The sequence below is a fragment of the Heptranchias perlo genome, chromosome 4 (genome assembly GCF_035084215.1).
Source record: "Heptranchias perlo isolate sHepPer1 chromosome 4, sHepPer1.hap1, whole genome shotgun sequence".
Taxonomy (NCBI): Eukaryota; Metazoa; Chordata; class Chondrichthyes; order Hexanchiformes; family Hexanchidae; genus Heptranchias; species Heptranchias perlo.
In genome coordinates, this window is record NC_090328.1 from 88,964,737 (window position 1) to 88,989,158 (window position 24,422).

Genomic DNA, 24,422 nt, shown 5'->3' on the forward strand with positions numbered 1-24,422 from the left:
CTACAGAGTTGCAGGATTGAGTTGAGAGAACCTTGAGATATCTGCAGATATGCTGAAGGAGTGCCCAGCAGCAGTGGCATGGCCAGAGTAGGCATGGATAAAGTTACTGTCTCTTGGGGCACCGCCATGTCCAGCCTCCGGAGCAAGTGACAATAGATGTGTCAGAAAGTGGCTGTATCAGTTACAGAGCAATCTCAAAAGCCAGCACAAGGAAGTAGTGGGCTATCTGAGTCTCATGTATCGTGACAACCTCCTGGCAAGTGATTATTGACCCGAATGATAATGATTCTACTACGACATAAACAACAACTTATATTTATAGAACACCTTTAATGTATAAAATGTGCAAAGGTTTTTTACAAGAGAAACAGATCTTGAGCAGTAATAGAAGAGTTAGGATAGATGACGATAGGCCATACAGAGTCTTTTGACCTGACTCTCACCATCGAATATAACAGTTGTCATTAAGGGTTTCATACAAATTATCAAATTCCAGAAATGACAGTGAATGTGGAGCTGATAGATGTATTTTAAAAGAAAGGACAGAGTTTTGATTCAAGAGGAAGTAGAAAGGTAACCGGTTACCACTAAAGCAAAAAGGGACACAACCATGTCCTGAATAATGATTTAAACATTGGCTGAATTGAACTGTTCTTATACCTATCAAGCTCTTTTTTATAGCTCATCCTGCTCTTTAGTCGCAAGAATTCAATGTATGAATAAATAAATGGCATTATAAAGGTGAAAAGAAATTTGCTTTGATTGAATTATAAGTTTAGGAACATTTTTCAGAAAAATTAAAGACAGGAAACTGTGATCCTTAAAGCTGACAGTTACTTTACAATGCAATGCAAACACCACCATAGCAATTGCTTTATATTGTTGGCCAGGTTGTGATGAAATGATAAGAACAACAGTGAAGAGCACTGGTTCTCCTGTAGAAAAATGTGAGACAATTCCCAAAATGTGGTGCTCATGGAAACATAACTGTATTGGTGCAAGCACTAGGTGTTACCATCTGTCTTGTTCTTAATCCCTTGGTGTTACTATAACCACTGTCATGTTTTCTGGTATTGTTGTGACTCTTACGAGAGTTTGTTCTTCACTTCAAACCCTTTCCCAATCAGAAACTCATTTGGGGTGGCAATGGGTTAAGGCAAGCTGTGAATATTTTTGTTTTAATTGTAACTGCTCCAGTGGGCCAAGAAAATGGCTACTTTGATTCAGTGCCCACATCATTAGTAATGTGAATTGACCTTACATAAAACATGTTTTCCCATGCCAGACATGAGTAGCTTTTCCATGTACATGTTAAATACTGAAGATTGCACACAATTGTTGATGGTTCATGCTTTTGGAACTCTGGAACATTATAACTAGGTAGTTTACAGCTTTCAAAATAAAGAGTAACCACAAAATGACTGGGAAATAAGAGTCATTTCCTTAGTCTTTAGATTACACAGGTTTGAGTAACACAACACACATGTAACCCAACAGTTTTGAACAATACCAAGGAGACTAGTAACCAAATTCCTTTCTGAAACACCACATTCAAAACAACATAAGCCGCAGTATGCAATACCTATGACAGAAAGAAATGATAAAACTTTGTTGAGCCATTGAGCTTATTCTCCTCTTGGTGAATGTTGAGGAAAATCAAGACATGATGAATCAGACTGGCCAGGAAACTGCATCTTGCTCTCCTTTAGTGATTTTGATTGATGTTGCCACCCAGAAATGATAGCATAAGTGATTTTCCTTGTATGGTAACCCATCTAAACCAGATTCTCCAATCTACTTTTGCAAATGTAAAAGTTGGGTTTGTGTAGGAAACTGCAGTTTGATAGTCCAGCAGCAGTAGTTTTTAAAATTCTTTCATGGGATGTGGGCATTGCTGGCAAGGCCAGCATTTATTTTCCATCCCTAATTGCCCTTGAGAAGGTGGTGGTGAGCCGCCTTCTTGAACCGCTGCAGTCCGTGTGGTGAAGGTTCTCCCACAGTGCTGTTAGGAAGGGAGTTCCAGGATTTTGACCCAGCGACGATGAAGGAACGGTGATATATTTCCAAGTCGGGATGGTGTGTGACTTAGAGGGGAACGTGCAGGTGATGTTGTTCCCATGTGCCTGCTGCTCTTGTCCTTCTAGGTGGTAGAGGTTGTGGGTTTGGGAGGTGCTGTCGAAGAAGCCTTGGCAAGTTGCTGCAGTGCATCCTGTGGATGGTACACACTGCAGCCACTGTGCGCCGGTGGTGAAGGGAGTGAATGTTTAGGGTGGTGGATGGGGTGCTAATCAAGTGGGCTGCTTTGTCCTGGATGGTGTCGAGCTTCTTGAGTGTTGTTGGAGCTGCACTCATCCAGGCAAGTGGAGAGTATTCCATCACACTCCTGATTTGTGCCTTGTAGATGGTGGAAATGCTTTGGGGAGTCAGGGGGTGAGTCACTCGCCACAGAATACCCAGCCTCTGACCTGCTCTTGTAGCCACTGTATTAATATGGCTGGTCCAGTTAAGTTTCTGGTCAATGGTGACCCCCAGGATGTTGATGGTAGGGGATTCGGTGATGGTAATGCCGTTGAATGTCAAGGGGAGGTGGTTAGACTCTCTCTATTTGGAGATGGTCATTGCCTAGCACTTGTCTGGTGTGAATGTAACTTGCCACGTATCAGTCCAAGCCTGGATGTTGTCCAGGTCTTGCTGCATGCAGGCTCGGGCTGCTTCATTATCTGAGGGGTTGCGAATGGAACTGAACACTGTGTAATCATCAGCGAACATCCCCATTTCTGACCTTATGATGGAGGGAAGGTCATTGATGAAGCAGCTGAAGGTGGTTGGGCCTAGGACACCGCCTTGAGGAACTCCTGCAGCAATGTCCTGGGGCTGAGATGATTGGCCTCCAGCAACCACTACCATTTTCCTTTGTGCTAGGTATGACTCCAGCCACTGGAGAATCCTCCCCCTGATTCCCATTGACTTCAATTTTACTAGGGCTCCTTAGTGCCACACTCGGTCAAATGCTGCCTTGATGTCAAGGGCAGTCGCTCTCACCTCACCTCTGGAATTCAGCTCTTTTGTCCATGTTTGGACCAAAGCTGTAATGAGGTCTGGAGCCGAGTGGTCCTGGCGGAATGCAAACTGAGCATCGGTGAGCAGGTTATTGGAGTAAGTGCCGCTTGATAGCACTGTCGACGACACCTTCCATCACTTTGCTGATGATTGAGAGTAGACTGATGGGTCGGTAATTGGCTGGATTGGATTTGTCCTGCTTTTTGTGGACAGGACATACCTGGGCAATTTTCCACATTGTCGGGTAGATGCCAGTGTTGTAGCTGTACTGGAACAGTTTTGCTAGAGGCACAGCTAGTTCTGGAGCACAAGCCTTCAGCACTACAGCCGGGATGTTGTCGGGGCCCATAGCCTTTGCTGTATCCAGTGCACTCAGCCGTTTCTTGATATCATGTGGAGTGAATCGAATTGGCTGAAGACTGGCTTCTGTGATGGTGGGGATCTCGGGAGGAGGCCGAGATGGATCATCCACTCGGCACTTCTGGCTGAAGATGGTTGCAAACGCTTCAGCCTTGTCTTTTGCACTCACGTGCTGGACTCCGCCATCATTGAGGATGGGGATGTTTACAGAGCCTCCTCCTCCCGTTAGTTGTTTAATTGTCCACCACCATTCACGACTGGATGTGGCAGGACTGCAGAGCTTTGATCTGATCCGTTGGTTGTGGAATCGCTAAGCTCTGTCTATAGCATGATGCTTCTGCTGTTTAGCATCCATGTAGTCTTGTGTTGTAGCTTCACCAGGTTGGCACCTCATTTTTAGGTACGCCTGGTGCTGCTCCTGGCATGCTCTTCTACACTCCTCATTGAACCAGGGTTGATCCCCTGGCTTGTTGGTAATGGTAGAGTTTAATTACTTCCAGCCATGAAACACTGAAAATGTCTTTTAAGGTGGTCAGTGCAAGTATTGCCTTGGACTTAGTCCGATTAACAATTCAGAGTATCAGTTTCAGACAGAACATTCTCAAAACATTACTGACTGAAGTGATAACTGACTGAGATGCGAGCTGTTGACTTCAGTGTCCATTCAATAACCGTTGCATACTGAAGTATTTATTAGCTTAGACCTCTAAGAATCTTCTTGGGTGGTGAGGGGGGGGAGTTCCATCTTCTGAAGGTTTGACTATGACCTAAGTCACAAGCTTCAAGAAGGTAAATAAATAATAAGATACATTGCACTTTGTGGTGTGGGTTGTCTGTTTTCTTCCTAAAGGCCAGAGAGAGTTCAGTAAATTGCTTTAAAAAAAACTTGGGCAGCAAGTTTTGTTGGTCGGGTTGACTTGTAATGCTATGGTGACTATGTAAAGAATTAGACCCTGCAGCCCTAATGTAATTTCATCCTACATTTGGAAAGTATGGCTTATAGAATAGTGGGGAAAAAATCTGAATAGATCCTCATTGTCAGCAATTGATATGCTACATTCAAACTGATGTCCCTGTTTCTGTACCGTCCTGAATGGCAGAACGCTAAACCCCAGAGGAGAGGAAAACAATAGAATTTATTTTTGGCTTCCCGCACTGTGACATTAACTATATCAGTCGCATTAAAAATATCACACAATCTTTCCTTCTATATTCTTTTCATTTTTAGAATGAAAAAAAATATAGTGGAGTTTCACTGTGGCTTCAAGACAATAATAACAAATATTATGTTGTTAGTTATTCAAGAATTTATTTAGCTATGTGTTGGTGGCCCAATGGCTACACTATTGAGTGAGGTGTCCCAGAATGACACCTGCGAAATACAGTGAAACCCTTCTTATAAATTCAAAATGGCTGCCATATCAGTAAGTCCGAAAACATGTTGGTGCAAGAGGTACAGTTTTCTGAAACATATTTTATAAAAAGGCTTATTTTTTGCCATCACTTTTTCAAATTGACAAATTCTTAAATTTGCTGACAGAATGATGTCTAGATATGCTTCCAGTCGGGTCCACATCTAGCATCCAGAGTAGTGGTCATATGAAGTACTACCTAGATATTTTGAATGAAAACTAACTAGAATACAGTGTGATTGGAATGTATCTTTTTTTCTCTGAAGACATCAGGATGATTAATCCAGATTCAATTATAAGTGAAGTAAGAGAAAATAGAATATGAAAGTAAACTAGCAAGAAATATAAAAACAGATTGTAAGAGCTTCTACAAGTATGTAAAAAGGAAGAGAGTAGCAAAAGTAAATGTTGGTCTCTTAGAGGCTGAGACAGGAGAAATTATAATGGGGAATCAGGAAATGGCAGATTCGTTAAACAAATATTTTGTATCTGTCTTCACAGTAGAAGACACAAAAAACATACCAGAAATAGTAGGAACCAAGGGTCTAATGAGAGTGAGGAACTTAAAGTAATTAATATCAGTAGAGAAAAAGTACTTGCGAAACTAATGGGAATAAAAGCTGATAAATCCCCTGGACCTGATGGCCTACATCCAAGGGTTCTAAAAGAGGTGGTTGCAGAGATAGTGGATGCATTGGTTATGATCTTCCAAAATACCCTTGATTCTTGAAAGGTCCCAGCGGATTGGAAGGTAGCAAATGTAACCCCGCTATTCAAGAAAGGAGGGAGAGAGAAAACAGGGAACTACAGGCCAGTTAGCCTGACATCAGTCATCAGGAAAATGCTGGAATCCATTATTAAGGATTGGTAACAGGGGACTTAAAAAATCATAATATGATTAGGCAGAGTCAACATGGTTTTATGAAAGGGAAATAGTGTTTGACAAATCTCTTAGAGTTTTTTGAGATTGTAACTTGCAGTGTAGATAAAGGGGAACCAGTAGATGTAGTATATTTGGATTTTCAAAAGGCATTCAATAAGGTGCCACATAAAACGTTGTTATACAAGATAAGGGCTGCTGGGATTGGGGGTGACATATGAGCATGGATGGAGGATTGGTTAACGGACAGAAAAGAGAGAAGGGATAAACAGGTAATTTTCAGGCTGGCAGGCTGTAACTAGTGGGGTTCGCAAGGAACGATGCTTGGGCCTTATTCAATCTATATTAATGACTTAGATGAAGGGACCGAGTGTAATGTATCCAAGTTTGCTGATGATACAAAGCTCGGTGGGAAAATAAGCTGTGGGGAGGACACAAAGAGTCTGCAAAGGGATATAGGCAGGTTAAGTGAGTGGGCAAGAAGGTGGCAGATGGAATATAATGTGGGGAAATGTGAGGTTATTCACTTTGGTAGGAAGAACAGAAAAACAGAATATTTTTTAAATGGTGAGAAACTATTAAATGTTGGTGTTCAGAGAGAATTGCATGTCCTCGTACAAGAAACACAAAAAGTTAGCATGCAGGTACAGCAAGCAATTAGGAAAGCAAATGGAATGTTGTCCTTTATTGCAAAGGGGTTGGAGTACAAAAGTAAGGAAGTCTTACTACAATTGTACTGACCTCACCTGGAGTACTGTCTACAGTTTTGGTTTCCTTATCTAAGGAAGGATATACTTGCCTTAGAGGCAGTGCAGCGAAGGTTCATTAGATTAATTCCTGAGATGAGAGGGTTGTCCTATGAAGTGAGGTTGAGTAGAATGGGCCCATACTCTCTTGAGTTTAGAAGAATGAAAGGTGATCTAATTGAAACATATAAGATTATGAAGGGGCTTGACAGGATAGATGCTGAGAGGTTGTTTCCCAAGGCTGGAGAGTCTAGAACTAGAGGGCATAGTCGCAGGATAAGGGGGTCAGTCATTTAAGACTGAGACGAGGAGGAATTTCTTCATCAGAGGATTGTGAATCTTTAGAATTCTCTACCCCAAAGGATGCTGAGTTGTTGAATATATTCATGGCTGAGATAAACAGATTTCTGTACTCTAGGGGAATCAAGGAAATATGGGGAAGGCAGGAAAGTGGAGTTGAGGTCGAAGATCAGCCATGATTTAATTGAATGGCACAACAGGCTCAAGGGGCTATGTGGCCTACTCCTGCTCCTACTTCTTATGAACATCCATCTCCCAATCTCAAAAGATTCTGGGAAGGCAGAATCTTGATGTATTCCACCAATTTACAAAGCTTTTGCTAAGGTGCTAAAATGCAAATCTGTAACAATTTATCAATTGATCTATACAAATTCTTCAAAGGGCTGTTTACATACTGCCAAAAGCTACACTTCATCACTTTCTGAATCCAGGTCATATTTAAAGCTAATAATGTCCTTGAGAGTTGGGAGAACTATCAAAATATAGGGGCAGATGCTTCTGTTGTTCATAGGTCGGTAATGGAGCTTGCCCAATTTTCTGTCCTTTTAAACTAATGGATGGAAAATCAAGGGGGCTACCTTATGGGTGGAGTGAGCCTTTGACTCAGTAGTAGCATTCCCACTTGTGAGTCAGAAGATGAAAGGTTTGAGCCCCACTCTTGACAGCCTCGGCGAGTGGAGACGAAAATACGGTCTCTAAATACTGGGTTGACATCCAGCAGAGCACTTGCATCTGGGTAGACTGACCACTGTCTCAGTGGTAGTATTCCTGCCTCTTGAGTCAGAAGGGTTGGGGTTCAGGCCCCACTCCAGGCTGCCCCGGCAAGCAGAGCGTGGCTCTGAATTCAGGATTGATGTCCAGCGCGGGTCCTTGCTTCTGATGGGTGTGGGTGGCCCCCCTCCATCGTAAAGGTAGATGGGGCTTTTGAGCCTTGGTTGCAGCCCGCCTAAGAGAAGGTACTCTGAAGATAAAAACCATGCAGAAGGCAATGGGAAACCCACTTCAGCTACTCTTCTCTAGCAAGTGGCTCAAGAATCTTATGTGTGACTTGAGTTAGGACCTGCCCTAGGGCAGAACACAATAGATTGACCGACCTCAGAAGCAAAATGTTGTGGATGCTGGAAATCTGAAACAAAAGCAGAAAATGCTGGAAATACTCAGCAGGTCAGGCAGCATCTGTGGAGAAAGAAACAGAGTTAACGTTTCAGGTCGATGACCTATCTGATGATAGGTCGTCGACTTGAAACGTTAACTTTTTTGCAGAGTTCACTGGATTCAGGCCAAATCCCAGAAGGTTGCAAAATAGCAAATGTGACTCCCATCTTCAAAAGGGGGGCAAGGAATGAATGATCAAATTATAGACCTATAAGTCTTACCATTACTGTTAGGAAAGTGTTTCAAAGTATTATGAGGGGCATGAGCTAATCTGAGATAGTTAGCATGGTTTTAAGAATAGGAGTTCATGCTTGACTGATTTATTGGATTTCTTTGAGGAGATGTCAGATCTCATAGATAGAGGACGGTCAGTGGATATCATCTACCTAGATTTCAGATAGGCATTTGGCACTGGCTCACACAATAGGCTACTACATAAGGTCCAAGCCCATGGGAAAGTAGGAATGTATTAAAATGGTCTGGTAAATGGTTGGTTGGGAGACAACAAGTGGTGCATGGGCAAGTATCTGATTGGCAGCCAGTTATCAGTGGAGTGTCATATGGTTTAGTGTTGGGACCATTGTTCATAAATTTTATAAATGATTTAGAGGAAGGAATTGTGTCCGATGTGTCTACATTTGCAGATGATACTAAATTGGAAGCAATGGCAAATGATGAATATCACTATGCACAAATTCAAAAGGGCTTTGACAAGCTTGTTCAGTGGACGGAGAAATAGCAGATGTAATTTAATACAGGGAAATGTAAGGTTATGGGGGAAGGCTGATGTGGATTATGTGCTAAAAGGGAATGGAAAGGACAGACATCTTGGGGTTTTAGTGCACACGTCACTAAAACCATCAGCACAATGTTCACAGGCTGCTAAAAAAAAAGCAATCAGTATGTTGGAATGCATAGCAAGGGGTACAATATATAAATCCAGAGAAGTCATTTCAAAACTGTATTTGGCACTGGTAAGACCACTTCTGGAGTACTGTGGGTAGCTTTGGTCTCTCTATATCAAAAGAGGGTACTGAGTTATTGGAGAGGAGTGCTATATGGTTGATCACAGAACATAATGGAATGACGTATGAGGAAGGATTGACCACCTTGGGTTTTTTCTTTACTGAAAAGAGAAGACCGAGGGGAGGGGGGAGGGGGGGTGCGGAGATATGACAGAAGTATTTACAATTATGAAAGGTTTGGACAAATTGTATCCAAAAAAGCTTTCTTGCTGTGTACAGAATTTAAGCACAAGGGGTTTTATTTACAAAATAAGGACAACAAAAGAAAATAGGAAGTGCAGGAGGAATTTTATTACTAAAAGGGTGTTAAATACGTGAAACAGATTACTGGCATGGGTGGTGGAACAGAGAAAGAACTTGCATTTATATAGTGCCTTTCACAACCTCAGGACGTCCCAAAATGCTTTACAGTCAATGAAGTACTTTTGAGGTTGAGTCAAGGTGAAATGTAGGAAACGCGGCGGCCAAATTGCACACAGCAAGGTCCCACATACAATAATGTGATAATAACCAGTTAAACAATCTATTTTTTAGTGATGTTGGTTGTGGGATATATATTGGCCAGGACTCCCCTGCTCTTCGTCGAAATAGTGCCATGGGATCTTTTCCGCCCATCTGAGAGGTCAGATGGGGCCTCAATTTAATATATCATCAGAAAAACGGCACCTCCGACAGTACTCCCTCAGTACTGCACTGAAATCTCAGCCTAGATTTTGTGTTCAAGTCTCTGGAGTGGGGCGAGAGGCGAGAGTGCTATCACTAAGCCATGGCTGATACCTGACAATAAGTAATCTTAATAGGTTTCAAGAAGGAACCAGATAGGTTCTTGTCAACAAATGGAACTTAGGGTTATTAGAAATGCATCAAGAGAATACTGTGGATGGACCAAAGACCTTCTCCTGCCTGAAATTGTTACTGTGTTGCTATGTTATTATGTCAGGGCTCCATGGCATTGTCATGGGTGTAATTCCATATTGTCTGACATTTGCAGCAGTGTGGCGATAACACCAGAGCTCTTTGCTGGCTTTACTATTTCTTCACTAGTATCTCCAAAGAAAGAAAACGTGCTGTAATTGGTTACTGTGAACAAGACTAAGGTTTTGTTGGCCAAGCACAGACAGTGAGCTGTGTTTCACTGGATGCCTACTACATAGTTCAAACATCAGAAAAACAAACGTTTGACACGTTTATACAAATATGCAAATGATTTCCAAACAATATGAAGATATATTACAAAGAAACCATAGCTAGTTATGAATAAACTTAACATTAAAGCAATTACCTAGTTCCACAAATAGTAAAGAAAAAATCAGATAAACTTGTGCCTAAAGTTCCCCATTTGGTCAGTTGCCAATGTTTGTTGTGCCTTCAAGGGATGTGTTGAACAAAATTTGGAGGTTCCTCACAGAAGGAGTGAAAATTAGAGACTGAACCACAGTGAACAGCTCTTGTGGACTTTCTAGCAGCTAGTTTAAGAGCAGTAAAGACAGATGAATTGCAAGTTTTGACAGAAACAGAACCCCATCTTGCTTCAAACTGTAAAATCTCTTTTTTTAAATCTATTTTTCATATGAAATTTTAGATAGGTTTACATATTGTGAATTTAAACTTGAACTCTGTTATCTGCATTCTGAGAAGAATTCCCTCATCTTGACCCCTGGGGTAAAGTAATACAAAAATACTTGATGGAGATAGCTGTTAGATTCAATGGGAGGTTGTCTGTCACTTTTAATAAAGCAGCTCGGATCAGAATCTAATCTGATCAAGTTGGTTTGGCTAGTACCTCATGTTTTTGAAATAATAATAATAATGTATGCGAGTTGGCCACAGTGGGGTAGATAGAAATCATTCTCTGTGATTGCCATGTCAGATGAAAATTCAAATAGGCTTTGTTTCAGACCTGGCCAAGAAAATTACTCCTTGTCAACCAAGGCACTGCTATTCACATCCCATGCATTTGAATGGTAGAAATAAGTAACAGTTGAATCACTTACCTATTGAGAAAGAATTTGGGTCATCTTCAAAGAAAATGCTTTGATCTGGGGAGTCAGAAGCCTTCTTGGAGTAGTATAAGTGCTGCTAGCTTTCCTTACTCTGCAGCCCTTTCCTCCATCCCCCATTTCTAATTGGCGCTCCTCCAATTCTTGCCTCTTGCGCATCCCCGATTTTAATTGCTCCACCATTGGCAGCTGTGCCTTCAGCAGCCTAGACCCTAAGCTCTGGAATCCCTCCCGAAACCTCTCTGCCGCTCTCTCCCCCTTTTAAGACGTTCCTTAAAACCTACCTCTTTGACTAAGGTTTTGGTCATCTGTCCTAATACCTCCTTATGTGGCTCGATGTGAAATTTTGTTTGATAACGCTCCTGTGAAGTGCCTTGGGATGTCTTACTACTTTAAAGGCGCTATATAAATGCAAGTTGTTGTTGTGTTTCTATGTTCCAGTAGTGATACAGGACTCTTCAGAACAAAGAAGCTCCCACATTACATTCATCAGAGTCTCACTTAAAAGATTCCAAAAAGGACAGTAAAACTTCAGATACCATTACTTTCAATTCAATTTAAAGTATTGTATCAGTCAAGCATTGTATTGCTGATTGTCTGTTGTATACATTTTCTTTCTGTGCAATTATAAATTTTGTAAATAGTTTTAGCTTGAACAATACAATCTGACATGAGCACTGATCGGGCGGGTGGCAAGGCCCCATGACGTTGACAGCATGAGGCCCAGGCCATTTCAACCGCCAGGCCACAGTAATATTTGAAGGATGGGTTGCACTCCTGATCATCTGCAGAATGTCACTGATATAGAAGTTGTCTGAATGGTTTGAATGTTCTTCAATGCAGGATGAAGGGAATGGGGAAGAATGTAATAAGGTCTGTTATACAGATGATCTCAGTCATGTGAGAAGCTCAGTGAAGTCACTGAGCTATGATTTGATCTCCGCCATTGCTGGCTGCAAGATGCTGAGGTTGCCCTCCTTCCTCTGCTGCTGCTCCTTCTCCTTCCCCCAGGTCTTCATCATCTGATGACAACGGACGCTGCTGGTGCTCTGCCTCCTTCAAATGCAGGCCTCTCTGTAGTGCTGTAGGAAGGAAACCTGCCGTCCTTACCCGATCTGGCCTATATGTGACTCTAGACCCACAGCAATGTTGCTGATTCTTAATCGCCCTCTGAAATGACCTAGCAAGCCACTCAGTTGTAAAATCTCGCTAAAAAAAGTCATAATAAGAATAAAACCGGACGGTCTACCCGGCATCGGACCACTAGACACCAGACATGACAAAGGCAAACCAAGCCCAGTTGGCCCTGCAAAGTCCTCCTCACGAACATCTGGGGACTTGTGCCAAAATTGGGAGAGCTATCCCACAGACTAGTCAAGCAACAGCCTGACATAGCCATACTCACAGAATCATACCTTTCAGCCAACGTCCCAGACTCTTCCATCACCATCCCTGGGTGTGTCCTGTCCCACCAGCAGGACAGACCCACCAGAGGTGGCGGTACAGTGATATACAGTCAGGAGGGAGTGGCCCTGGGAGTCCTCAACATTGACTCTGGACCCCATGAAATCTCGTGGCATCATGTCAAACATGGGCAAGGAAACCTCCTGCTGATTACCACCTACCGTCCTCCCTCAATTGATGAATCAGTCCTCCTCCATGGTGAGCACCACTTGGAGGAAGTACTGAGGGTAGCACGGGCACAGAATGTACTCTGGGTGGGGGACTTCAAAGTCCATTACCAAGAGTGGCTCGGTAGCAACACTACTGACCGAGCTGGCCGAGTCCTGAAGGACATAGCTGCCAGACTGGGCCTGCGGCAGGTGGTGAGCGAACCAACACGAGGGAAAAACCTAATTGACCTCGTCCTCACCAATCTACCTGTCGCAAATGCATCTGTCCATGACAGTATTGGTGGGAGTGACCACCGCACAGTCCTTGTGGAGACGAAGTCCCGTCTTCGCACTGAGGACACCATCCAACGTGTTGTGTGGCACTATCACCGTGCTAAATGGGATAGATTCAGAACAGATCTGGCAACTCAAAACTGGGCACCCATGAGACGCTGTGGGCCATCAGCAGCAGCAGAATTGTATTACAGCACAATCTGTAACCTCATGGCCCGGCATATTCCTCACTCTACCATTACCAACAAGCCAGGGGATCAACCCTGGTCCAATGAGGAGTGTAGAAGAGCATGCCAGGAGCAGCACCAGGCGTACCTAAAAATGAGGTGCCAACCTGGTGAAGCTACAACTCAGGACTACATGGATGCTAAACAGCAGAAGCAACATGCTATAGACAGAGCTTAGCGATTCCACAACCAACGGATCAGATCAAAGCTCTGCAGTCCTGCCACATCCAGTTGTGAGTAGTGGTGGACAATTAAACAACTAACGGGAGGAGGAGGATTTGTAAACATCCCCATCCTCAATGATGGCGGAGTCCAGCACGTGAGTGCAAAAGACAAGGCTGAAGTGTTTGCAACCATCTTCAGCCAGAAGTGCCGAGTGGATGATCCATCTCGGCCTCCTCCCGAGAGCCCCACCATCACAGAAGCCAGTCTTCAGCCAATTCAATTCACTCCACATGATATCAAGAAATGGCTGAGTGCACTGGATACAACAAAGGCTATGGGCCCCGACAGCATCCCGGTAATGCTGAAGACTTGTGCTCCAGAACTAGTCGCGCCTCTAGCTAAACTGTTCCAGTACAACTACAACATTGGCATCTACCCGACAATGTGGAAAATTGCCCAGGTATGTCCTGTCCACAAAAAGCAGGACAAATCCAATCCGGCCAATTACCGCCCCATCAGTCTACTCTCAATCATCAGCAAAGTGATGGAAGGTGTCGTCGACAGTGCTATCAAGCGGCTCTTACTCACCAATAACCTGCTCACCGATGCTCAGTTTGGGTTCCGCCAGGACCACTCGACTCCTGACCTCATTACAGCCATGGTCCAAACATGGACAAAAGAGCTGAATTACAGAGGTGAGGTGAGAGTGACTGCCCTTGACACCAAGGCAGCATTTGACCGAGTGTGGCACCAAGGAGTCCTAGCTAAATTGAAGTCAATGGGAATCAGGGGGAAAACTCTCCAGTGGCCGGAGTCATACCTAGCACAAAGGAAGATAGTAGTGGTTGTTGGAGGCCAATCATCTCAGCCCCAGGACATTGCTGCAGGAGTTCCTCAGGGCAGTGTCCTTGGCCCAACCATCTTCAGCTGTTTCATCAATGACCTTCCCTCCATCATAAGGTCAGAAATGGGGATGTTCACTGATGACTGCACAGTGTTCAGTTCCGTTCACAACCCCTTAGATAATGAAGCAGTCCATGCCCTCATGCAGCAAGACCTGGACAACATCCAGGCTTGGGCTGATAAGTGGCAAGTAACATTCGCACCAGACAAGTGCCAGGCAATGACCATCTCCAACAAGAGAGAGTCTAACCACCTCCCCTTGACATTCCATGGCATTACCATCGCCGAATCCCCCACCATCAACATCCTGGGGGTCACCATTGACCAGAAACTTAACTGGACCAGCCATATAAATACTGTGGCTACGAGAGCAGGTCAGAGGCTGGGTATTCTGTGGCGAGTAACTCACCTCCTGACTCCCCAAAGCCTTTCCACCATCTACAAGGCACAAGTCAGGAGTGTGATGGAATACTCTCCACTTGCCTGGATGAGTGCAGCTCCAACAACACTCAAGAAGCTCGACACCATCCAGGACAAAGCAGCCCACTTGATTAGCACCCCATCCACCACCCTAAACATTCACTCCTTTCACCACCGGCGCACTGTAGCTGCAGTGTGTACCATCCACAGGATGCACTGCAGCAACTTGCCAAGGCTTCTTCGACAGCACCTCCCAAACCTGCGACCTCTACCACCTAGAAGGACAAGGGCAGCAGGCACATGGGAACAACACCACCTGCACGTTCTCCTCCAAGTCACACACCATCCCGACTTGGGAATATATCACCGTTCCTTCATCGTCGCTGGGTCAAAATCCTGGAACTCCCAACCTAACAGCACTGTGGGAGAACCTTCACCACATGGACTGCAGTGGTTCAAGAAGGCAGCTCACCACCACCTTCTCAAGGGCAATTAGGGATGGGCAACAAATGCTGGCCTCGCCAGCGGCGCCCACATCCCATGAACGAATAAAAAAAAACATTCTATGATTCTATTCTATGATTCTATGTCCCCTGTAGCACACTGAATGGATCCGGAGGCATAACAATTGAGGGTTTTGATGACTTTGAGGTCCATTGGCGGCATGACCCTCCTGGTCCAGCAGGCAGCAGGTCTTACTTCAGGGGGCTGCAGAGGTCAGCGACAGCCTGCCAGGAGAAACACAGCCTCTTCCAGCACTGCTCCTCAGAGGTCCAAGAAGGTGACTGTTGGCCTCTAGAACTTTGTGTGAGGTATGGCCGCCTGCGTGTTCCTGTTCCCCCCCACTCCCCTGTTGTTTTCTAAGAGGCCAAGGCGCTGGTGCTAATATTTGGTGAGATTGCTGTTGCTCCTCCTTCTCCAAGTCTTGTTTCGTCCAGAAAAAAGAAGCAAGAATGGCATGCATAGTTAGTAGAGAAATCTGACTGAAGTGTTGTAAGGCAACAAAAGTGTAGAAGTAGCGATCTGGAAGCTGGAAACTTTCATGGCAAACCAGATGAGCAAAAGATCCTCAGATCCAGTGAGCTGCAACTCAGAGCCCTCTTTTATCCTGCTTCTGGAGCTGTCAGACACCAATCCAAACTAGGTTTTGTTGGTGGGTCCAGGACTGGGCGGGGCACCAGCAATTTCAGGATTAAATGCAGTGGGGGCAGGTAGGATGTCATTTTAATGAAGACCCTGCTTGCCTGGGGTGGTTGCCTGATACGCTGCCAAAAACCAATGATTTAAAATGATGGCCGGGGGCGGGGCGGGGGGTGGGGGGTGGGGGGTGGTGGCGCAGGAACAGTGTGGGAAGAGTGCGGGGAGCCCCCAGTCACGATTTTAACCCCTCAACCGCACCATTCCCATGTAACAAAAATTAAACGTTTAAAAGGGTAACTAATAATTCTGTGGTAGACTGCTCTCATTCCTCTGCACACATAAAAAATAAAGGTTTTGGATTATAGGGAACTCAGGTCTGCCTTAGGAAACCATACTGTTCTTTAAGCCTGAATTGTTACACTACTTTTGTTTAATGGCCTGAAAATTGAAAGCACTGCAAGTCAGGCACGCTGATCTCCATACTTGATTCTCCAATTTGCACTTGTGTTGAGCAAAAGTTTATGCTAGGAGCAGTGCCTCACAGTTTCAGGGCTATACTGATACAGTATTCCACAGATATTGTAGGTACATGTTTGTGTAACACAGTATCATTTTCTTTATTAATCCAATTCTTTTCAGGTTTGGGTTTTAGTATTATGTTCATGACCTTTACTTAGTAGGAACAAGAACACTTAACTTATTGGGCCATTTGCGAAGTAAGTTATCTGATTTCTGTTGGAAATGCACTCACCTGTAATATTTATTCAACTGAGCTCCCTTCATTACCGTTTGGTAAAGAAAGAGGGAGAAAGAGAAAGTGCCCATGGAAGTCAGTCTCAAAACTGTCAATTTGGTGCAGCGTTAGTCCCCATTTCCATTACTTACCATCTAGGAGTGTCCAAGGACAAATATTATAAAAAGCATGGCAAGCACTCCTGATTTTATCTTGATATCCTAAGATACTGTATTCATTTTATCCACCTTAGAAGGGGAACAGATAGGGTGGATGGAGAGAAACTATTTCCGCTGGTTGGGGATTCTAGGAGTAGGGGGTACAGTCTAAAAATTAGAGCCAGACCTTTCAGGAGCGAGATTAGAAAACATTTCTACACACAAAGGGTTGTAGAAGTTTGGAACTGTCTTCCGCAAATGGCAATTGATACTAGCTCAATTGCTAAATTTAAATCTGAGATAGATAGCTTTTTGGCAACCAAAGGTATTAAGGGATTATGGGCCAAAGGCGGGTATGTGGAGTTAGATCACAGATCAGCCATGATCTTATCAAATGGCGGAGCAGGCTCGAGGGGCTGAATGGCCTACTCCTGTTCCTATGTTCCTATTATTGGCTGAGTGGACCCTGTCAGAATTTGAATCCAGGGCCAGTGCTCAAATGGCTGAGCTATGTGGCATCCCATTTTCATTTAATGAAGCACAAAGAGAAATGTATATAGCAATAGACTACTAATATCAGAGGTAAACCAAGTATTGATGAAAATAAAAATGACATCAAAACATATTGTAATCTGACAAACATTCACCTACCTCTCATTGCCCTCTTCTACCACAGGGAGTGGGGGTAGCTGTGTCTGTGGGTTGTGGGGGCTTCCTTGCATATTGTGCACAGGGGACGGATGGTTTGGAGGATGGGAAGAAGGTATGATGCCTGTTGCTGTTCCACTTCGGCTTGAATGTGTGCTGGAAAACATTCCTGAAGAGACGCATAAAAATATAGCATTACTTAACACAGCCAGAATTTCTCTCAGTCTCAATGCACTCACAGTTAAATGTATAAGTCATTCCTCCCCTGAGAATAGCAGATGGTGCCTTGGTATGAAAGATGATCAGGTTCAACTTTCAACAATATGAAAAATGATTCAATAATTTTGCCTTTGGAAAAATCCTGAATTTGAAATAAAATTGTCAGCAAATTTTGTAAGAGCACAGCATAGCTAACTTTCTTGGTTTCTACTTGTTAGTTGAAGGATTTTCAATTATCTTTGTTAGAAATAGCCTAAGAAAGTTGTGAGTTCCTACTGTATTGCATTCTTTGAAAGTGCTAAGTGTCTGTGAATTATCTAGATATTTAGGATTCAAAACAGGCCCGTTCTCTTTTCTGAGAAAACATTTATAAGAGTCACAAAAATGCAAAACCCTTTTGAAGCAGTTAGGTATAAATATAGTGTAAATACAGTATAAATGTGTGCAGATTACAAAGTGTGTAGGTGACAGTATATTTGTATGTGGATTTCAATATATAAATGTATGTAGATTAGAATTAGTACAGTGCAAAGTATTTAAGATTAAATCTATTTTATTACTCTTCATTTCAAAATTGTTGTCTTTTATTTAAATTACAGAGCAAAATGTCTAAAAACTTGCTAATATATTAGGGCTTAAATTCAAAACTGTTGTGTCCGTTTTATGGGCCTAAAACTGGCACAATGACAACTAATTTAGCAGAGCAGAGGCCTGTGCCTGATTTGCACGGGCTACTGTTAAATTGGTCAAGGCCTTTTTTTAGGCAGCCCTGGCAGCAGCCTGAAATGAGCACAGGGCTCCTGTGCCCATTTCAGACCTGAATGGCTAAATTTGTTTCTCCTAGTCGGAGCTTGCACTGCACTAGCTCAGACTAGTACTTCCGGGTCTTGAGGAGTCTAACCAGCGATCCTTTAAGGGACCATTGGTGACTGCTCAAAAAAAGGCCATAAAACTTACAGCAGTGTAAATAGTTCTTGTGGTGTCGGAAGTAACAGCAGTGCTCATCCAAGCTGCACAAAACAACTGCGGGCTACTGTCAGACGGCCCGCCTTCGTGCCTGATCACCTCCATCCCCCAGGCATATCTGTGGGCCTCAGCGCGAAGTGTAATTGGTAAAGCCCCGACAGGTGAGCTGTATTAGGGTGTCTGATTGGCACCCGCAGATCAATTGAATTCTTATGATGAGGCCTGAATATAGGACGAACCTTGGGCCTCTCCGTCCTGGCTCGCCGTCGTCACGCACTTCCGCAATTGCACCCGATTTCCGGTGCTAACGAGTTTAGGGGCTAGTCTATTTTTGAAAGCTCACGTGTTCTGAAGTAATTACTAAACTTGTATCTATAGCCAGATGTATTCACTTTTCAAACAAAAAAGATACGGAAGAATATTATTTTTCAAGACCATTAATAATAACTATTTATTATGATGCCATAACTAAAAAACTAAAATAATTGTCACTGCTATGATATGAGGTCACAAAATTTTAATGCATTACTTCTTTTTCTGATAAAGCATAATGTAAAAAAAATCATGTGTCTCTGAACATGCTTTTTTAAATTAAAATTTTCTTTCAAAACAGCACTTTAGCCCATGGTGTGATCCATTTACAAATAAAGAATGAATGCAATAAATTGATAATGAAAAAAAAAGTCTGATATGTAGATTATTCATGATCTAATTGAATGGTGGAACAGGCTCGAAGGGCTGAATGGCCTACTCCTGTTCCTATGTCCCTATTCCTACGTAGATGGTGCCATTGTATCTACGTTCTGATAATGAAACTGGAGAGTAATTCTGCTTGTATTTTTGAAACCTAATTTTAAAATGATCTCTTTCACCTTTTTGGAATCTCCCAATGACATGCACCCTGCGCCATGCACAAGCCCACAGTAGAATGAATAGAATTAAGAAGGATTTTGATGCAAGATATATTTTACTAATCCATTGTGCAGTTGGTTGTAGATCCAAAATTGTGTGTCAGCATAACACCCAATGAACTGGTATTTTATAAAAATGTTAAACTGAATACATAGAGACTAATTGATACTTGCAAGTCATTTCAAAACAGGAATCCAATCAGGAGGTTCAGGTGATCATTGTAAAACAAAAGAAGGGGTGCAAAGTTTAAATTACAACCTTGAAGTTACCCCCTGGTACCTCATACTCTTGTCGTAAGTCAATGGAATCAAATAAATACAGATCCTGTAAAATTATGCTTACATTTAATAATACTCATTTACACAAGAAGCAATAATTTTAAAATCCTTTGTGTCACAGCAATGTATCTGGGTTCATCTCTGACAGTGAAAGCTAAAATTATTTATAGGTAACAAAATACACTTGTAACAGTCCTGTGGTATGCAGCACAATAACGACAAGCATGCTGCAATACATTTACATTAAGTGTTGCCTCGGGGGTTTATGTTCATTGTCTGGATCCTTCTGTATTAGTAAAAGTCACCCCTGTTTTTCTTACTGGTGGATTGCTTTTAAGTTCATCTTGAGACATGTAAAGTGATTGACAGGTGGAACAATTGATTGGGCATGGCAGGAGAACATATCAGTAATTTTCATTGCTTTTGTGACTGGAAGATTTTGAGATTAATCTGGAGCTGGTACTTATGGTATTAATTAGAATTTGAGATTATAGGATCTGGTTGTAGACTCTTTTCTCCTTTACACAATTTTAATATAGGATTATTATTTCTACAAATACCAAATACATGAAGACAGTTATAGACTGATATTAAGGTAAAATAGCTTTACATTAAGGCCAACTTTTGAATAATGCCCGTGAAGTGTGTATTGGGCTAGATTTTGCTGAAAAAATAATGGTGTGTGTATGACGCACGCCGTTATTAATGCGCAAATCGGCCAGCAACTTGTAGCAAGGAAGAGATACCCCATGAATTGCGAATCACCACAAGTTGCTGGCCGATTTGCGTGCTCTGCCATTAGGTTCGCATAAACGGCATCTCGTGCTTAACTGCCCCGTGATTTTCATGAAGTTGCTGCATTTGCACATTAATTGCCCATTAAACGTGCATAAAGTTAAGTCTAGTAATTATTAGCATAAGTACTCTTTTAACAATGTGATAATTGTTAATGACTGCCAATCAACCTCTCTTGCCCAGAAAGTGAACAATTAAAAGTATGGAGTCTCATTCCTTCAGGTTGTGAATTGTTTTAGGAGATTTAAAAAATGTCAAATTTTAAATTAAAAAAATTATTTTCTTACTTTTGCATTCTGTCCCTTTTTTCTCACTCTGTTAATCCAATCTTTATTTCCCTCTCTTTATTTCTCTTTCTTTATCTGATTTGACATTGAATTCACCCACTCAAATTCACCCTCCTTCTCAGTCCTTCCTCTGTTTATTCTCATTGGTTGAAGAGATACACTGTCTCGTTGTTCACCAAGGTCCCAGATGCCCTGTTGCCCTGGCAGTGTTATCAGCTTGCACTTACAGCAACACCATGGGCAAAAATTTAAAAAACCTAAATGTGTAATTGTAAGTCAAACTAACGGGGCACACCACAAGATGCCCCGCTCCAACAAAATCTGGCCCAATATTATTTGAAATTACTTTTTATTGTTTTCTACTCAGTTTTTTGGTGGAATTGCTAAACATGCATGACATTTGCAGGATCCATTGTTGACCGCGTCAGCATCATTTGTAATTACTCCAGTATTCAATTGTGGCCAGAAACATTCATTTTATTACACAGATCAGTTTACAAAGATAACTTTTGGTAGGTCAACTATTTCAATTTTGTACATGAGGTTCTATGGAGGAGTGTATTTTTAAATAGAGCTGCCAGTAACCTTTTAAAAACATAACGAGAACATGAACTCTATTTCCTCCTGTTTCTCCGTGTTCAGGTCCCAACAGGCTTTGCATCTGCTGCTGCTAAGAGGTTGGAATTATCTGCTCCTGGACCTCAGCAACTCCACTCTTCAGTCAGCTGCCAGGAGGCAAGTGACAATGACCCAATGAAGCTTTTCCTTCTTATTTGCTCTGGCCACAGTTCACTGTCTCTCCCATAGGACTATGGAAGAAAACAGGCGCTCAGCAAAGTGTACATAATTAAAACTACGTTTCTCCACTTTGTGGTGCTGTGCCAGTGCATCAGTTTGCCATCTTTGATCACTGATCCTTTTTGTTCAGAGAATGACAATTCCTGTAGTTTCTATTTGATACCATCAATTCTACTCTCATGTGCCATTCAGCACCACACATCCTCTTTCTGCTGTGAGGGTCCGAGCTGTATACTGTTCCACAGTAACCATCATTGAGCTTTCACAATCAGCTGGCAGGAGCTATAACTCAAACAGCATAAGCTGACAATGACAGTTTTTATTGCTTTATTCCCTCTTACCCCACTGGTGAGGTACCTGCTTCCGTCTAGCAAGGGCTCAAACCTGGCTTATCAGTTGTCTAATGACCAACTAGTAATTATCTTCCTTGGAGAATGTGGGTGGGAGGCAAGTGGGCCAATCTTCAGGGTCAAGGTGATTCCAAGATGACATGCCTGGGATGGAAGATTGGAACCAAGTCAATCCTCCATGGCAGACTTGGTAATCCAATATCTGAGTCAGGAAGGTCCAGGGCATTAGATGATTGACTAGCCAGCTGGCTTATTAATAGGCCCTGGAGAGGAGACCAGTCACTGGGAGCTGGGATGCTTTTCACTTGGTTCCAGATAACCTTGCAAGTCAGTAACGGATAGGGTGGTCCTTACTGAACAAGCAGCAAGAAATTTACTAGTGCTCTCTGCTGGTTAATCTCCAACAGTACTCCTGACACCTTAGACGGATCCTAAGACTTGGCTCTTGCCAAACCGTGCGTAAGCTCTCTGGATTTAGTTAGGTTGTGTGTGGCCTTACAGAGAGTATGCACATTCTGTATGGAGAAAACAGAAATTGTGCATTTCTCAGTTGTATGATTTAGAAGATCAAGCATGGGGTTCAGTTTCCACATGTCAAACAACTGTTTGGCCAAAAAGAAAAAGAGATTTCAAGTGAGATACATCAGTACATGTTTGTAACAAATTAAAAAGCTGAGTATTTCTTTCCCAAGAACATGCTACTGCTCTAACCAAAGTAATTTTTATTGTGTGCATTTGTTCGGAGTGCCTCCAGTGAAGGTGCATACTGAATGATTGTTTATGCGTTTTACTAATTACTGATGTAGCAAAGACACGTAAGAGAATATTAATGAATTCTACTTTAAACAGAAACAAGTTTCCCAGGATATTCAGCACTGAGTAGATTTAATTATGTTTACATTAGAATCATGCCTTCCCTTGCCTGGATTTTTCTTTTAAAGTCGTAATAAACCATATTTATGAGCCCACCCTGCTCTGACGGCATATGACTAATTGAAAACTTAACAGACGATAGTTTGCTGTAGGAGTGAATCTAATGGCGTCGCCGTTAGTTAGACTGCCCATGACCGTTCAATCTCGACGATATTTTGCGCCATAAGTTGCTGGCAGTGCGAGCTGAAAAACTCACAGCGAGGGAAACCGGGCACCTGGGACCTGAGTGAACGGGGCAACCGGTCAGATTGAAGGATTGAAATAAACAGCGCAAGGACTGACAAGGAAATGTAAATTAGAGTGGGTGAATTCAATGCCAAATCGGATACAGAAAGGGAAATAAAGAGAGGGAAAGATAGTGAAAAAAAACAGAAAGGAAAAATTTAAAAAAATTATTTTAAATTTCACGTTTTTAAAATATTAAAACTTGAAGGAATAAGACTCCATACTTGCAATAGTAAATTTTAGGTGCCAGAGAGGTTCATTGGCAGTAATTAACAATTAGCACAACGTTAAAAGAATCTCCGACAGCTAATCCAGGCTTAATTAAATAAGCGCGGCCCTTAAATGGCTCCAAAACAGGCTCCTTGCATCACTTCAGACCAGCTCTAACTTTCTGTGGCGAGTTTAGTTCGTAACTACAGTGCAAGTACAGCCGCTCAATGCACTTTAATGGTGAGCCAGAAAGCAAGCTGCCGTTTTCGTGAGGCTAATTGTGGAGTGCCGCATCTCGGACAGCAACTTTTGGATTTGAGCGTTTAATCGCGCATTTGCCCTCGTCTGATGTTGCTGTAGCATTTGCGCATAAGTAGCAGCGAACGCTATTAGCCACGTCGTTATTTTGACAGCAAATTATGGGCCAATGACATTTCACTCAAGATATGGGCTGCTTTCTGGCAGAATTGTTGCTGGCAGGTAATAAAAATTGCACTCAAAAATGTGAAGCAGAAAGTCACGTGGTATAAAGAACCTGAATGCCCGTAATAATGCTGTTTTTTATTAAATGTTACAGGATCCTTTCGGGCAAGAGATAGAATTATGTTTGTTTTTGAAATTTCATAAATATAATTCAATGCAGTATCATAAGAGCTGCATCTGTCTATTAAAGGGTCAATGACGTCACGTAAATTTGTTTGGCAAACACTTATTTCGTTTGGGCCGGGAGAAGAGCCAAAGAATCACGTGCCATCGTGACATCACCACATTTGAATGCTGCAATAATCCACTTTGATGTTATTTATCTGCAATCATGTTATGTGTTTGTAACCAAATTTTTTAAAAAATGTTTGTCTCGCACTTTTTTCTGAAAGTGGTGACCCTTTAATTCTAAGTTTCAGCAGGGTTCATAATATCTCAGAATTGCAAGTTTTTCAAGTTTTTCACAGCGTGTAGACTGTCAATAGTTCTTATTTTTAATCTTTATTATGAAGATCATAATCTTTATTATGAAGATTAGAGGAAAGCAGTAAAAGAGGAAACGCTGTTAATAAGCTATGTGTTAATGCTGCTGACCGAGCAAATAACAACATAAAGAGGTTCCACATTGCTCCTGGGCTTGGTTGACAAATAGTTTATCTACCACCTATTACAAGTGGATCTTAGTCCAGTTATAGTAATTTGCAGAAAAGTAAGTCTGACTGATCAG

General features: G+C 42.4%; 1 protein-coding gene across 1 annotated transcript in view; it reads right to left on the minus strand.

Moving 5' to 3' along the window:
- glis3 (GLIS family zinc finger 3) overlaps positions 1 to 24,422 on the minus strand; it is a 554,300-nt gene that overhangs the window by 66,094 nt on the left and 463,784 nt on the right. Inside the window, exon 8 of the mRNA XM_067983286.1 lies at positions 17,243 to 17,408. Within this exon, the coding sequence (XP_067839387.1) occupies positions 17,243 to 17,408 (166 nt within the window). The remainder of the gene's footprint in view (positions 1 to 17,242; positions 17,409 to 24,422) is intronic.